The following is a 17,443-nucleotide window of genomic DNA, read 5'->3' on the forward strand; positions in this document are numbered from 1 at the left end:
TTTTTAATCTTTTCAAGTATGGTACTAACTATATAAAAGAAAGGGGAAACACAAAAAGGATAAAAAAACAGTTAAAAAAGAAAAAAGAGAAAGAAACACAAAGCAAATAATAATAATGACTTCCAATCTTATTCACACCAATTAATGCTGTATTAATCCATTAAAACAAGATAGTACTTCCCTAGTATATTGCTTCACAACCCTCCTTTTGATGGAATAATTCTTTTGGTAATCAAACTCAGAGTTCAGTTGATAAACCATCTAGAAATTATCCCACTGAGCACTTTAATCATTATACCACCCAATTTTCTGTTATTACTTAAAACAATCTAACCTTTATTTTAATGTGCTAGAGATTATTACTAAATAGTAACAAAAATATTAAAAATCCAGCTATTTATTCATTACCATTTTAATCCGTATCTATACCTGCTTCTATTATATTAACTAGATTGCCTCCTTTAACAGTCATCTAGCACAGTGCTTCCCAACGTTGTTGTTTTGTTTTTTTTAAAAAAAACAAAAACAAAAACAAAAACAAACAGGGACCACTTTGATCAGGGACCAACCACTCTCCAACATTAGTACCAAAAGAGTTACGATCCGTTTTTGATCAACTTTAGATTTGGTTTGGTTGTTTGGGGTGCTGATTCAGAAAATTGCATTGGATACACCACATCAGCTCTAGTTACTGATAGAGAACATATGTCATCCAGTAGTCACCATCTGTTCGCCCATAGAAAATCATATTTAATAATCTAGAACTAATGTTGTCTATCAAATGCAATTTTCTGAATCAGCACCTTAAATAATCCCAGAAACAGGCCTAAAAACAAAGACACCAAGACACCTCTGCTTCGAAGCGCCACATGGAACAGCTCCGCTTGGGGAAGGGAGGAGAGGAAGCAGCAGCAGTCAGGAGGCTTCTTGTTGCATCTTTTGCCGGTAGTCAGCCTCTCCCCTCCCAACATCCTCATTGCCTTGATGCTATGGGGACCAGTCACTCTTGTTGTAATGGTGTAGTGAGGCCGTGGACCATATTTTAGTTCTGGGGGACCACTAGTGGTTCATGGACCACAGGTTGGGAACCACCGATCTAGCAAAACATGAATTATTGGGTTGTTGTAGGTTTTTTCGGGCTATATGGGCATGTTCTACAGGCCATGTTCTATATATAAGCATCCTCAGAGGATGCTTGCCATAGATGCAGGTGAAACGTCAGGAGAAAATGCCTCTAGAACATGGCCATATAGCCCAAAAAACCCTTCAACAACCCAGTGATTCCGGCCATAGAAGGCTTCGACAATACATTAAACATGAGTTATGCTTCCCTCTCTCCTTTAATTTCCTTTCTTCTCCCTATACAGCCTTTCTAATGATATGACTTCTGCATATAGAAATCATTTTCAGCAATTAATATTAATTTCAAAAACCAATTTTCTTTATTTTATTTACCTCTTCCTTAAAATTAAGATCACAACCAAACCACAACCTTTGGGGATCCACACCACCCCAGGGGGAGGGGGCACAATTCTTCATACAAAATATGTTTGTTCTTTTCTCTCTCTTTTTTAAAACTTTACCAAGAAATCCAAGATGCACCAAACAGCCAGGTTCTTCCCCCAGAAACTTTCCCATGTGTCCTTTTCTCTAAATCCTGTGTGTTTCTCTTCTTCTGACAATTCAGCCATCATCCCTGCACTCTGCCTAGTTATTCCATCCAAACTCTATTCCAGGCCCCCATCATCCTCCCTATTTAGCTGAAAAGCTTCTTCTGTGGCCATGTTCTCATCTTCCAAATCTGGTTCTCTAGCTTCCTCTTTCTTCAGGTATCTAGTAGAATCTTCCACATCTATGTGATTAATCAAATTTTATCTACAACCATATCCTATTTTGAAGTAGAAAACAGGCTTTAGTTCTTTGAGAGCACCTTAATTTCTTCCCAAATCCTTTGTCAAATTCACCCCTGCCTCTTGATCTGATGACTGCATTTTCTTCTGCTTACCAAAATTCTGGAGTACAAAGGTTTAACTCCTTTGAGTATAAAGAAAAAAGATGTATTAATGCACTCTTCCTTCCTGATGTACTTTTAGTCTATATCACTTTTAAAGCTGTATATTGTTTTATTTTGTATGTTTGAAAACTAGGAGTACTTTATATTACAGGCTTTAAAAAAAACAGGGACAAATTATTTTGGCTTTTGATGCTCTTTATAGTGCTGTATTCTTGTGCTGTATTTCTGTCCTATAATTAATTTAAACAATAATAGTTCCAGTGGTAGATAAGTAAACTGCTCAGAAACTTCTAAGAGTTTAATGGATTTTTAAAGCTCATCAAAACTGGTATTATTCTTCAACAGATATCAGAAAAGTTTGTTAATGGAGGGCTTTTTGGTGTGATTACCAGAGGGAAAGTTCTCTTTTAATTCCTTAGATTTCTATAATGAGTTTGTTTATTTTTAGACGTGAGGACTGAGTCTGGGAAAATCATGAGTCAAAACTGCAAGCTGTACAATTTTCCACTCACTGATAATTATGCTTTTCAGGGATTTATTTTGAAGTTTGAAAAGATTCTCCATTATGATGTGATTTGAGAGCTTATTGCAGGAGGAGAACAGCTAATTGTACTCTCTTAAATTATACTTACCATATAAACAATAGTTGCAAATGCTTTCTGTCACATTTTAGTTGATCCAAAACTTGTTTCTGAATAGGACTGAATCATGTCTTAATCGCAGAAGAAAGAAAGAGGGAATTGCAATTAAAAAACATTTTAATTGTTAGGGAAAAAACATAGTGATACTGTAGATACCAGATTTTTTAATGAAAAAAATGTTTATAAATATTTAATGTTCTATCATTTATCATAGTCCCTTCTACACTGTCCTATATCCCAGGATCTGATCCCTTATTATCTGCTTTGAACTTGATTATATGAGTCTCCACTGCCAGATAATCTGGGATTCGATCCTGGGATGTAGAGCAGTGTAGAAGGGGGCTTACAAAGCTGTGGTGCTAGGTAAACTGTTTGTCCAGATCTGTATCTTTCTGGAGAAGAAATTATCTCACAAACAAAGTGGGAAGGCTTTATTTCAAAAGCATAAATTAGGATACGAAACAAAATTCCAACTGACAGTTCATTTCCCTCATGCTTCCTATGTCTCACCCTGGTCAACCCCTTCATTGCTCCCATTCCCTTGCTACCCTCTCCTTTGTTTCAAATATACACAGGACAGGTCTAAGACATGGCCTGATTTCCTGGCTTCACACAAAACCAGGAAATAAGGTGATTACACTGTTTTATTTGTTTGTTTGTCAATACAGTCTAGTTCTTTTATTACTATCTGGTTATGGAAAACATTTTACTTTAATGCTTTGAATTAATATCTCAGCAGTACACTTATAATCTCTCAGTCAAAATGTAATGCAAAAGAGTCAGATCTAGTTGAAATAAACCTGGTTATAATTTTTAATTTTGAATACTTTGTTCATTATGCTGAAACTGTGCTAGAAAGGTTTTAATTTTTATGATTTATTCTAACTGTACTTATGCAGATGGGATTAATTGAGAAAGGTTCCTCTTTTGAACTTTATAAGTGGCGTGTATGGATCTGTCAGATTTTATATAAGATATTAACTAGTTTCAATGGTTTCTGCAGCAGTTACTTGTTCACAGGAAGAAAGTGAGAGCTTTTGAAACAGTGGAAACTCTTTTTTTATGTAGACGGCTCTGAAAAGGTGATATATTAGGGACAATGCTGAAAATTAGAGATTCAAACTGTGCGACTCAACTACTTCCGATGAAATATTTCATTAATTTGACTGAGTTCTGTTATCAGTACGGTGCCTTGAAATGTGAGATGTTGACATCTAGATTACCATTCAGTCTTTTGAAGAATTTACACAATACTTGAATGGAAAAAAGAAATACATTAAACACTGTTAATCAAATTTGCATATCACAAGCATGCATGCTCCAGCTCATGGACTCAGTAGGACATGATTTTTACGCCCTTTTTTCTCTCACTCAAAGAAACTCCTCAGGGCAACGATTTTTACAAGAATTGAGTGATTGTTACTGTTCACACAATTTTAGTAACAGTATAAGATGAGAGGACTGATAATGTAGTTATGCCATGACATACACACTTCTTGAACTCACCTTGTCCCTAGTCTCTTCTCTTGGGCTCAATTCATATTGTTTATAAGAAAATAAGGTGATTCTTAAAAAGAGCAAGTGACAGTCTTTAGGTCTCTTCTGATGTGTAGCAGGGACACAATGGATTTGCAGACAAAACAGGCTTGGGTAGTTGTGAACTACTATGCTAAGGGTGAACAAATAAAGAGGGAATCCATGTTGCTGGTTTTGTTTCCAGTATCACGACTGATCTGTAATCAGTAGGGCAACAGATCCTTACTGGGAACTTACATAAATGCCACCCCAGCCCACCTTAAGTGCCAGTCACCAGATTTGACAAAGTTAGCCATTTCACCCATTCTCCTTCCAATATGGGTGCAAGGATGACCTCTGTTACAAGTCCTTGTTGTAGCTGGTGGGAGGGATGAAGAAACATACTCCTCCTTGCTCCCCTCATCCAATCCATCAAGCTAGCTCTTGAAATGGACTGGGAGAGGCTTGGGCCAGTCTATCTATAAATGTTACTCACTACTTGGCTTTTAGCTCTTCTGTATTTTTACTGGTCCTATATGGACCTATCACTCAATAGAACTTGTCATTTGCAGAAGTTATTTTTAAAAGAGGCTTTTAAAATTTTGACATAGCAAACAAATTTATTTGGTGGACTGTTTATCAGTGATTGTGTTATATCCTCCTACATGCAGTAATTTGCTTAGATATATCCTGTAAATAAATGCCATTTGTATCATGAACCTGGCCTAATTACATGTTAATTGATTATAACATGAGGACATATAAATACCCCCATTGATTATTCAGGCATAATCATATTTTTAGACAGAAAATACATGGGGTTGCTGGGTAGATGGTATTAATGGTGGCCATGCCTTTCTATATTAATCCTATTTGTCATTATTGCCTTCTAAATAATACTGAGTAACTGTGGTGTCTATGAATAACTGATTATGCTTATTAAAAACACATCAATCACGTTGTCACCAAATTGATAAATCATATATTGAGCAATCAATAATAATTCATAAGCAATGTAAATTAGACCATGGTTAACATCCTGCTGCTTCTTTTATTTTTCCTTTCAATTTTTTTTAAAGCAGCGGGACTGAAAACATCAGTTGATTATTACACACAATAGCTCCATGCACAGATGTGTGTTAGTTCTAATTTCTGCTGTGTTCAACACTAGGTGATTATTAGCTTATATAAAGAATTTGAAGTATAATGATCATTTTAAAAGCAAAAACACAATCTAGTTTATTTGTTTAAATCAATGACAATGCCACAATGTTGCTTGATCTCGTTTTCCCTGATAAAACTTGGTGTCTGGTTTAAATGAAATCCAGAATATTCATCTGTAGTATGTAGGATTATCTCCAAATCCCAATCATAATTAGAATTGCCTCCAGGCTGTCCTTCTTTATGCTATCTCTGTTTTGCAAAACATAAGAAGTATATATTGGTTGTTTTCCTTATTACATTAACTAGGGGCTACCCACAGAGAAGCCATTAAATCCATCAAAATGATGTCAGCCAACATTGAGGAGGAAATAGCTTGCACCTGCACAGTCCCTAGTTCTTGAAGACCAGCAATACCTTCTATTTGTGGCACTGTGGAAAATTGGAGGCAACCACAGTGGTGGTTCAATGCTTTCCGATCCGTGTAAAGTGAATCCTCCCTGGGTTTTAGTAAGCTGCCCAAGGTGTTGAACTCTGTTCCTAAAATTATTCTTCTGTACCCACATAAACATTTTGAGTTGAGATGTGTGCATTCTGGAATCCTGTACATGAAATCTAGTGCAATCACCATTTGCACTACTATGCACTTTAGTGTCCCTTATGGAAGGGAATACCCAGATCCTCTCCTTGATCTCACTCTCTGAGTAATTCTGAGTTAAGACACATATTTGGGATTTGCAGCAGTATCCAGGAATGAGGCAAGACCCAACAGATGCATAGGGATTCTATCTTCCATCATGTTGAGGAAAGTTCTGAGATTGTGGTTCCTACCTTTAGAGAAGTAATACAGAGTCAAAGGAAGTTTGTCTAGGTCCCAATGGCACTTAAATAAGAGGCATGAGTTAATGAAGCACTGGCTGTATAAAGACAGCCTGCTATCATTAAAATCCCTGGCAGATTGTTGTTCAAAAATAACCTGTCTGGTTAATTAACATACTTTCTGGATTTCTGTTTCTTTTGTGACCTTCTACTTTTAAGTGCCACCTTTGAACTTTCTTCTGACTTCTTATCTGGAATTCCTGCCTCTCTGTTATGTTTTGGATTGGCTGACCATAATTCCCATGCTACTCCATTTGGTGAAACACCTGTGACCCACAGGGATAGGATAGTGACCCAACAGCTCCTGCACTTCACCTCTCACTTGAGTTTTGGGCATTTGGTGGCAAAAACAGGACAATGTTTCCTTGAATTTGCAATACTTACAATTGTTTTTTCACACCTCTAGTGTCCCCTTATCAATTTATTTATTTATATTTATTTCATGCATTTCTACCCTGTCCTCCCCCCCCCCCTCAAGGGGGACTCAGGGTGGCCTCACACAAGCATCATATGATGCTGATCTAGAAAGACAATGGATCTACTTCTTTTTGTGTCTTCAAAACCACAGCTGGATGATGTTTGGGAGTCTTCTACCTGCAGCAGACTAGCTAGCCATTTAGGTACATTCTGGTGCCTTCAAGATGATGTTATGCAACTAGCGGAATCAGAAGTGTAGTGGAGGCATGTTGGTGAATACATCTACTACTCCATGCTTAATGTAGTAGTCACTGTCTTCTGTGTGGCATGGCCAAGATGAAGTGCAAGTGTGAAATTTCTCCACCTGTTTGGTCTTAGTACATGAAAAAGGAGCTTTATTTGATATCTGGTGTATTTGTCTCCCCTCTGTCAAAAAAATAAAGCACCTGCCTTTAACTGGAAAAAAAGAAATGTGGTGCTGGGGTTGTACTTTTTTTTAAGCTTTCAGGAAGTAATTAATTTCCTTGAGTTTTACCAAAGCTTTTAACAAGCAGTTTTGCATATCTTAAATGTTGTGACTGCAATTATTCTTATTACTTCATGTCCTCTCCAAAGAGCCTTCGTGATTTCATCACAGATCTATTTTTGACAGGTCATTTTAACTTATTTAGCTATGGAATCCTGACAACTGTTTGCTACTGCTTGAACATATTTGCAATGAATTCAAGCATGTTAGGCATCTGTCCACAGTACTTTAACTTTGTTGCTCAAGAGAAAGTTAAACTACATATTTCATGTATTGGTGGGTTCAGGATTTATTCTGATCAAAATTTTCATTAATTTCTGTGCAGAAAGTGATGGTTTTGTCTAGAAAATAATATTTCAACTCAGAATTTTAATTCCTGCATAGAGATTGTGTTCTGTATAGAATGAATAAATAAATTGATGATTTTTTTTGTAAATAAATAACTGTAAAATTTGCAGTTTTATTTACATTAAAAACAGCTTCTGCACAGTAAATATTTCTGCATTGAAATATTGAAATATTATTTCCCACAGAGAAAATACTCTGCTGTGAAGACAACACTATTTTCTGCACAAAAGAACTTAGTGAAGAATTACATTTCTATTTATATCTGTTCATCACATATTCAAATGGGGAGGGGTTGAGATTTCTGCCCCCAGGACCTAAATAAAACATTTAAAAGAATCCAAGGCAAATATGTGGAGGAATCTAAGGATTGTCATTCTTAAAAATGAAATGTCCAAATATTAAAATATTTATTCAGTCATTTTCCATTTGTTAGCTGAACCTGGCTTCTAAGCCAAAAATTTATGTTGAACCTAATAGCCAACAATGCAGTGGAAGGTATTGTCCAGAAAATATGTTGGAGATTATTTTTTTCTCTTTGGCTATAAAATACACAGATAGTCTTTTCCTTTCTTTACTTATCAAGATGCATTTCTTCTGCATCTTCTGATATCCACTAAAGATATTGTCTGACAGTGATAACTTCTTGGATCAATAACTTTTGATAGCAATCTTAAGGGAAGTCAGTATTTGGCAGTTCTCATGCACCTATATGCCCTTGCTGAAAAGGAAATGTTGCAAACAAAATTATCTTCATTTTGAAGGATAACAATCCAAGCACTGCACATATTTCAAGGTGGCATCATGTATCTATAATGCTTCCATCTATAGGGAAATAGCTTCATAGTTTGAGCAGTTCCATGTTACTGTCTTAAATAAAATCACTTTTGATTAATTGCTTGCATTTTCACAAAGAAGTGGTAAGCTATGTTGGTCACTGCAAAGTTAAAACTTAGTTCTGATAAGTGAACATATACAGTGTGTGATGGATCAGACAGGGTTTTTCTAAACTCTGCATTTGGGATGTACTGAATGTGGATGCACCCACCTTAGTCAAGCTTACAGCAGATTTGTTAGAATAAATGGAACCTCAGTTAGTTTCTTTGATTTGATATGTTTTCAGCTCTTTGACTATCCCTTGCATTCTAGTACAGTATACTTATTCCGTATACCTCGTTGTTCTGTACTGCATTTAATATTTAATATTGGCCACCATGATTAGCATTGAAAAGCATTCAATAGGCTATTCATTGCTAATCAAGGTGGCCAATTGCAACATTCAGACCTGCCTCAAACAGACAAGAGTTCTTTCTCCCACCCTGGACATCCCACAGATATATAAACCCCACTTACCTAGTTTCCAAGAGACCTCACAACCTCTGAGGATGCCTGCAATTGATGTCAGCAAAATGTCAGGAGAGAATGCTTCTGGAACATGGACATACAGCCTGAAAAACTAATAACCACCCAGTGATTCCGGCCATGAAAGCCTTCAACAACACAGAGATGTTTAAATTCAAAGATCTATTGAATTCAGTCAGTCTATTGATTCACCCAGATTCAATAGAGCACTTGGCTCCCTCCCCCCTCTCTCAATCTCTCTTTCTCTATCCCCCCCCCCCCACAACTTGACTTCTGGGGATATGAATTATGGAAAACTCACAGCAATCCGATTTATACATGGTCTGGGGTCTTGGTTATCTGCAGAATCCCATATAATCTATCCTATGCACTTACATATTTTGGAAGATCTACTTACTTCACTCAGTCAAAACTAGAGGATAGTTACCTACAGGACATATTCTTTAGCCAACCCCAGATTCTGGAATAACTTGCTGGGTGAAACTAATCAGTTCAAGATGGTGTATGTATTTAAATCAGCATTAAAGATAAACCTCTTCCATTAAACCCATATATATTACCAGTATTATTACATTATGTTTTAAAAATATTTAATGGTGATTTTAATATACTTTGCTTTTATATGTTCTTTAACTAGTGCTATGTGTTGTTTTATTTATTCTTGCCTCTGCCTTAATTGGGTAAGAAATCATTGTTATCATCCCCTTATTTGGTGTAATATACCACTGATAGAAATAATTGAATTCTATTTCAAATGCATCACAAATTGTTTCCTGTATTTCCAGGTACTCTGTTTTCCCCTTTTATAAACAATAATTTATTTCCTTTTCTCTCTCTTAGAGCACAGATATGAGTCCTGCCAGCAGTACTAACTCACTTCCTGTTAGTCCACTTACTGAAGAGCCATTGCCATTCAAGGTAAAACTCTTTTTAATGGAATCATCCATGGTGTGACTGGTGACTTGCATATCATACAATCATTTTTGCTTAGTTACATGCAACTGATAAGTTGTTTGTACAGAATGATTGCATATATGGTGAAAAATGCCTTTCTTTATTACATAGCAACACTGGGAACCCATTTAATTATAGTATTATGATTTCACTTTTAACTGCAATTGTTCCATCCTATGGAATCCTGGAATTTGGATTTTGTTGTAGTTACATTCCCTAAATTCATATCTAGCATATAGCCCCCCCCCCCCCATCCCCAGGATACATTGTTTCCTTGGGAATATTTCTTTAGAGCATGGCTTGTCCAAGGTTCCATGTCTAAGCAAAGATTCAAACCCTGATCTCCAGAGGACTTTAGGGAAGGGTATTTTGAGTATTAAGGAAACAGGGTTTGGTAATTCAGCAGGATTTTAGCATTTTGTTCCATTTTAACTGCCATAGGCAACATTCTATGGAAATCTGGTATTTACATTTGGTGAGGCAATGGAGAGCTGTAGGTTAATCTAATGTTTGTTTTTATTCTCTCCGAGATGCACTGGACCACATATGCACACATGCAGATATCCCAAAGTATGCGCAAGCACATTTATTATTTATTTCTTTAATATTATATGAAGGAATGGTTGCAGAAAGTTCTTATAGCTTTCCAACTGTGCTTCCCTTTAGCCACCTATGTGTCAGAGGCTCCATTTTTTGACAGCCCAATCAGCTCTTTCAGAATTTTAAAACACATGCACTGGAGCAGTTCACACAGGGGGGTGGGAAAGAAGTCACATGTTTTCCATGACTACAGGAGTATACAGTCATGTGAAGACATGCATTTTTGGGACAGAATTGGGTTTTAAGTGCACTTTTTGTACATGTGCTTTTCAGCTGTCAACCCAATTCCACCTGCACTTTCTCCAGACATCATTTGGCCATCCACCACTTTTATTCTGGTTACTTCTGAGTTTCACTGCATGTGTAGAAGGGCCCTCAGTGAAGGTCATCCAAAAGGGAATTCTGTCCCTCCAGTGAATTTTCCATCAGTCCACATGTTTCTTTTATTATTTTTTTATTTTAGATAGTGAGGCGTTGAAAATAATTCAAACTTCAAACTCTTTTATTTTCTATGTTCTTGTCTCCTTGCATTTGGTGGGGGGGGGGGGGGGAGGACGAGATTATGATGATGTTGTAACTGTATTTGTGAATGATTGCCTGAAGAGCTACGTTACTGCAATGCTAGAAACATAGCAATTGAATATTCTTGCCCCCTCTCCCTATAGCTATACCCTACTCCTTATAGTTATACCCTAGGGTTAGGATCCCCATACTTTTCTTCAGTTAGAAGTAGGCCAGGGTTTTTTTCTACCTACAAGGCATAATATTTCCTTTCCCATATCAAAAATATCTTGCTATTTGCAAATATTGTATGTATCCTTCTCCATATTAAAAAAAATCCTTCTCTGTGCAAAACATTGGCTGCATGCACATCTCCCTGGAACCATACTGATTTCATTTGTTTGTTTTCTGATAAATAAGAAAGCCCATGATGATGATTATTGACATTTCTATATTGTTTTACATGTTACAGTTTATAGTCCTAACAGGGGTGTTAAAAAGCATATCGTTTTGAAATAAACAAAGAAATAAAATTGAATCAGGAGCAAATGATAAGGCCATAAAGGAGTGGCAAAACAATAAAACACTCCATTAAAATCATGGGAGTAACTCACTAGGTTAGTATTTGCGGGTAGGCAAGCAAATAGATCTTCAGTGGGCAGAAGAAATGTTGTTCATTAGGAGCTCATCCGATCTCAGTGAAGAGGCTATTCCATATAGAATAAAAAAAGTCCTGCATCCTATAGCTGAACAAACTTCACAAGGCCATGGCATTTTGAGCAAGGCATTCCCTGGAGAATACAGCAGCCAGAGCAATTTATATGGCAATCATATCTATGTTTTCTGTCGTAATGTGAACCCACAAGAGTCACCAATTTAAGCTGGTTCCAGTAGCCAGCTGGCTGTTCAAGCCTAAATACTTCAAGAAGAATCTTCTGCTATTGCTTGTTCTATAATGAATATAGTATTGATAACTTAGTACTGAGGGAAGTCATTAGCTGTCCCTCTGGACTGTAGGTCTTTCTGGTGGTCAGCTTGTTATATCCTCTGCTCCAGGATCCTGTTTACTGAGATAGCCATTGGAACTGGACTTTATCAGCACCTACAGCTTACCAGTAGATATATAGACACACTTGTGTGCAATTATATTTATTACATTTCTGTGGAATTCAAGGTGGCATCAGTAGCTTTAGAGGCAGTCTCACTTTCAGGCACTGAGCAGTTGCAGGTCTGTTAGCTTTAACAAGCTGATCATCCTGTACGCCTCCAGACCATGCTCTGGATTTGTAGGGATGGCTGTATATAACTCCTGAGGGGATGTTTATTTTACAAATCTACTTGTGTGAAAGAAACTAAATCTGAAAAGGTGGCTGGCAACTAAAGGTGGGCAGGCAAACGTATCTACACATCTCACTTTGTGTTGCTTTGGACAGAATGTGAGAAGTTACAATAAAAAGCTATAATAAAAATTTTACTCCTTTACTGTGACTTCAGTGGTTGCTTTCATTTTTCGGCGCTTTTGAAGGGAAGGCCTCTACTTTGCTGCAGAACTCATGTAAATGCTAAGGTTGGGCTCCTGGGAGAGTTAGATGTGTCTCCAAGCTGGTGCTGTTAAATGGAAATAAAAGTAATATAAAATGCAACTGTTTCTATTATTACTTCCTGACTCGCTCCAGAAGAGAGCAATATTGTTTCAGCAGTTACATGAGTGAGTGAGTAATTTGATATGCAATAACCCTTTCCAAATATTGTCAGACTGTAATATTGGTTTCTGATGACAAGCAATGTACTACTCTGGCCAACTCAATTGTAATACTTTCCACCTTTCTACTTTTATGAAGTGAGCAAAAATGTTTAGATTTTTAGTTCAACTCGCTTGTGCGGGACTGAAAAAAGCTGTATCACTAAGCAACAGGACATAAGAACTGAACCATGGTGATATGGCCATGCCCTTTAGAGCATACCATTGTTGAAATAAACCAAACTGTCTTTTTGAAATATTTCTCCTAAGTTAGAGAATCCTTTTAATGGATTTTGTATTATTTTTTCTCTTCTAGAGTGCTACTGCAAGAGTGCTACCTTCACAATGTTTTTTTCTTCCTTATGCACTTTCTTATTCCTTCCATTTTGCACAGGTCGAACTTTTTTCCTTCTTTCATCTCTGCCTCTGGGCTTTCAGTCTTCTCTGTCCTTTATATCTCAAATGGAACCTCTCTTTTTCTCTTTACCAAGACCCTTCATGAATTCCAAAAGTGTGCAGTAGGGCATATTTACAGGCCCCAAACAAACTGTTTAGATAAATACTTCTTTGTAGTTGTGGGCAGCCACCCTGATTCACCCCAGATTCACCTAAGATTCACTTAGAATTAACTTAGTTATTCCCCCCTCCAACACTGTGTGGGAAATAGTTCATCTTGTACTGATCTAGGGTGCATCTGCACCCTAGAGCAGTACAAGGTGAATTAATACAGTTCAACTGTCATGGCTCAATGCTATAGAATCAGGAAAGCTGAAGTTTTACAAGGCCTTCAGCATTCTCTGTCAAAGAGTACTGGTGCCTTATCAACTTACAAACTCCTAGGAGTCCCTAGTATTGAGCCATGGTAGTTAAAGTGGTGTCAAACTGTATTAATTCAACTATGCAGATGCAGTCCTAGTCTGAGAGAAATGTGACTCCTGTGGCTTGTTATTAATATTGTGTGCCTTGAAATCAACTCTGACTTATGAGAAACCTAATTTAGTAAGTGGAGGTTTGTGAAAATGTGAGTACATCAATAGGTACCGCTCCGGTTGGAAGGTAACGGCGCTCCATGCAGTCATGCCGGCCACATGACCTTGGAGGTGTCTGCGGACAACGCCAGCTCTTTGGCTTAGAAATGGAGATGAGCACCACACCCCAGAGTCGGACACGACTGGACTTCATGTTAGGGGAAAACCTTTACCTTTACCTTTACCTATTATAGGTATCCACAAGGGGTCTTGGAACATATCCCTACAGATACAAAGGTCATACTATATTCCAGCTTTCTGGTCAGAATTGCAGATTTGTGGCATCATTGAAAATTTTCTTATTTCCCCCTCACTCACATGTGGTCTATTCAATGCGATTGTTTGAATCAGTAGCACCCCAAATAGCCCCATAAACAAACATTTTATTCCACAAACATATGCAGACGTACATATATTTTGCTGAAGCAATTGACTTCCTCACCACTGATCTTGCTGTATAATAATAAAAGTACTCAGTCTAGCAATCTGTAATCCAAGGAGTAAAATAATTTTGCAATATCTGGCTTGATACATGAAAAATCTTTGGAGAGAGGTAATACTGACATGTATGTGTTTTTTTTTCGCCTGTCTTATCTATTTCCTTACAAGTGAAACTATACACCCCATACCTTGATTAAAATATGATGATTGGTTAGATCAGATTCCTGTGGACGCTAGATATGTTCAGTGATTCACCTCTTTACTGGCCCCTGTTGAGCACACTTGGAGGACAGTTGTATCAGAAATGGATGCTAAAAGCCTTTCCTTCTCTAAAAGGGAAGAGGAGGCAGGTGTCTTTTGAAGGTGGTTGCAATTGCTCACTGCTCATCTATAATTACAAAGTGAATGTGTGTTTGAGGTGGAGGGGGGCAAAGGTCACATTCTGCATCCCTAATTTTGCAACAGCATTAAAGCTGTTGTTCCCACATGTTTGTCCTGAGGATTCAGTGACACAAAGTTTGGAATTAGCATTGCCATTATGCCTCCTGCTGTGCCGGTTTCTCAGCAAACCATAACATCCTCCATGTCCTTATGTATGCAGCTGCCATCTATAGTGGGTCCTTCAGGCTTTTCATGTAGCTTTATGTTTGATGTGCAATCTGAGCCATCAGAAAATGAAATGAAACACTCAGAGGCTTCTCTGTCCCTTGTCCAGTGCAAGAAGCGCCATCTGGGCTTAATATTGATTGAATAAATTAACAGGATATTTCTCTATAGCTTCAGGTGGTATGGAGAAATTAAGAACATTAAGAAAAAAAGTACATTCTGGGATGTGATGTTGATATCAGCAGCTGTCCAAAGGAAGGTGAAAAGTTCACCTTCATTTTTTTTCTTTTCTTCTGGCTAGAGCTTGGAAGAGTTATGTTTTGGATTACAGATTTCAGTCTCCCACAGAGTGTGTGTGCTAGCTATTTTATCAAGTGGCCTGAGAAAACTATAGTTCAAGAAGTAAACCTTCTATGAGGGTTGAATGAAAAGTAATGCCTTTGTAACTCCTCAACAGATGGTAGTACTGGTATGCAGCAGGTACTGGCTTATTCAGTAGACTCTCCTCTACAGTTCCATTTTGGCAGGAAGCCTTAGCATTGAATGGTTGTCTTGTTAAAGTGCAAAGTATGGAACCCTGCACAGACGGTTGGTCAGTGCGACTTAAGCAATGTGCAGAAGGTGTCACCCCAAAGGAGATTCATCAGAAAATGCAAACTGTTTATGGTCATTGTGTTGATGTGAGTACTGTGCATCGCTGGGCTAGTAAGTTTAAAGATGTTGAGGTGACACCTTCTGCTTTCAAGAATTCAATGACTGCATGTTGCTTAAGTCGCATTGACCGACCTTGAAAGATTGGCTCCTAGAATAACAGTTTCGCCACAAGCAGGTGTGTGGACAAATTGATGTACTTCTTCCTGTTTGGCATATTTTTACTTATAGGTCTCTTTCATGCAATGTCTGTAAATTTGCAAAGAAAATGTCAATTTTCCCAAAATATATGCATTTTCTATTCAGCTTTCACAATATACAGGTTTTTGTGTTCTCTGTTGGAAGTACACCAGCATTTCAGAATAGGGAACTGTAGAAACATGGACTTCTCCCTGATTCCTAGCTGTTGTTAAATATTTTACAGAAATCCTCCATTCCTTTAAAGTCCACAAACTATTATGCTTGTAATATAATAGCATTCAAGTTATAAAAATGTGTAATAGTAGGAAGAAACTGTATTACAGTGTTCTCCTGAGTGCTGCTGTAGCTCTTCTTCAGCACCAGGTTGACATTCATCTGGAGTGATTTTCACAAATTGGATACAGTGTAACCTCAACTTAAGATTGTCCCAATTTAAGATTGTCCCAATTTAAGATTAATTTGAGTTAGTCTCTCAGTCCAGGGTTCACTTTGACATACAAGCAGCATTTTGCGTTAAGAGCTAGTGCCAGAGGGAGTGCTAGCATGAGAATACAGGGTTTTTGAGCTTCAAGGGAGCAGCCTCTGTGCCTCATGCAGTTGTCCACTTTGGGAGGTTGCTATGTGCTTTGAGTAACTTTTGGTTAGTTGATTTTGTGTGGTTTTTATTCCTGGTGAAGAGTGATGGGGAGAAAGCAAGAGAGAGCATGCATTTGACAGCATAAATGATGGTAAATTGGAATAATTACCAAGACTTGGAGAAGGGGATGTAGGAACAAAAATCTGGCCCCTCTTGAAATTTTGCGTCAATTTCCAAATTTTGTAACGTGGCAGCAGCTTAAAACATCTTTTGAGCATCTAGATACATAATTCAGTCATCCAAAGAAAAAGCTCAAGCCAAGTTATGAATTAAATATGGAGACATCTAAAGGAAAAGAGAAAAAAGAAACAGATAAGTGAGAGGGATAATCTTTGATAATCTGCCCCATTTGTCTAAAATGCATAAGGAGTGATCATTTAGTTGGTTCTTAAGAGATATTCTATTTTAATAACTATTACCTTGCTTCAGTAAATAGATATTTAAAGTGACAAAGGGTTGTCTGGTTTGTGAAATATTGGGGGAACCGATAATCCTCTTCAGCATGTATTAGCTTCTTAACTCAATTCTATTAGCTTCTTAGCTCAATTCTTACATCAATAATTAGACTGGCTGATTCTAATTCCCAGAGTGAGAAACATCATCATTGATAAAAATGAACCATGGACAGCAATAAGAACATTTCTTATATCCCCTGCCTCCCCTCCACCCTATGTATTTTAAACTTTTAGTATGGATACATGCTTCATAGAACAACTTTTGAGACAAAAATTCCAGATGCCAGGATCATGTTTTATACTCTCTACTATCTAAGATATATAAGGATCCCCTGGTGGTACAGCAGGTTAAACCACTGAGTTGCTGAACTTGCTGACCAAAAGGTTGGCAGTTCGAATCCAGGGAGCGGGGTGAGCTCCTGCTGTTAGTCCTAGCTTCTGCCAATCTAGCAGTTCAAAAACATGCAAATGTGAGTAGATCAATAGGTACCGCTTCTGTGGAAAGGTAACACACTCCATGCAGTCATGCTGGCCACACGACCTTGGAGCTGTCTATGGACAATGTCGGCTCTGCAGCTCAGAAATGGAGATGAGCACCATCCCCCAGAGTTGAACACAACTAGACTTAATGTTTTTTTTTTCTTCTGATTTCACCAGGATGTCTTTTATTAGGCGGAAATGGAGGGAAAAACTTTTCCTCATGTTTTCAACATTTCTGGAAATATTATACTTATAGTAAGATGGGAACAGTCATACAATATCTGGAGA

At 37.5% G+C, this 17,443-nt stretch overlaps 1 protein-coding gene across 6 annotated transcripts in view; it reads left to right on the forward strand.

The window, feature by feature from the left end:
• CCSER1 (coiled-coil serine rich protein 1) overlaps positions 1 to 17,443 on the forward strand; it is a 796,797-nt gene that overhangs the window by 379,794 nt on the left and 399,560 nt on the right. For all 6 annotated transcript variants that reach the window (XM_060779234.2, XM_060779236.2, XM_060779238.2 and 3 more), the window contains exon 7: positions 9,701 to 9,778. In XM_060779234.2, the coding sequence (XP_060635217.2) occupies positions 9,701 to 9,778 (78 nt within the window). The remainder of the gene's footprint in view (positions 1 to 9,700; positions 9,779 to 17,443) is intronic.

Source organism: Anolis sagrei, chromosome 5 (genome assembly GCF_037176765.1).
Source record: "Anolis sagrei isolate rAnoSag1 chromosome 5, rAnoSag1.mat, whole genome shotgun sequence".
NCBI lineage: Eukaryota > Metazoa > Chordata > Lepidosauria > Squamata > Dactyloidae > Anolis > Anolis sagrei.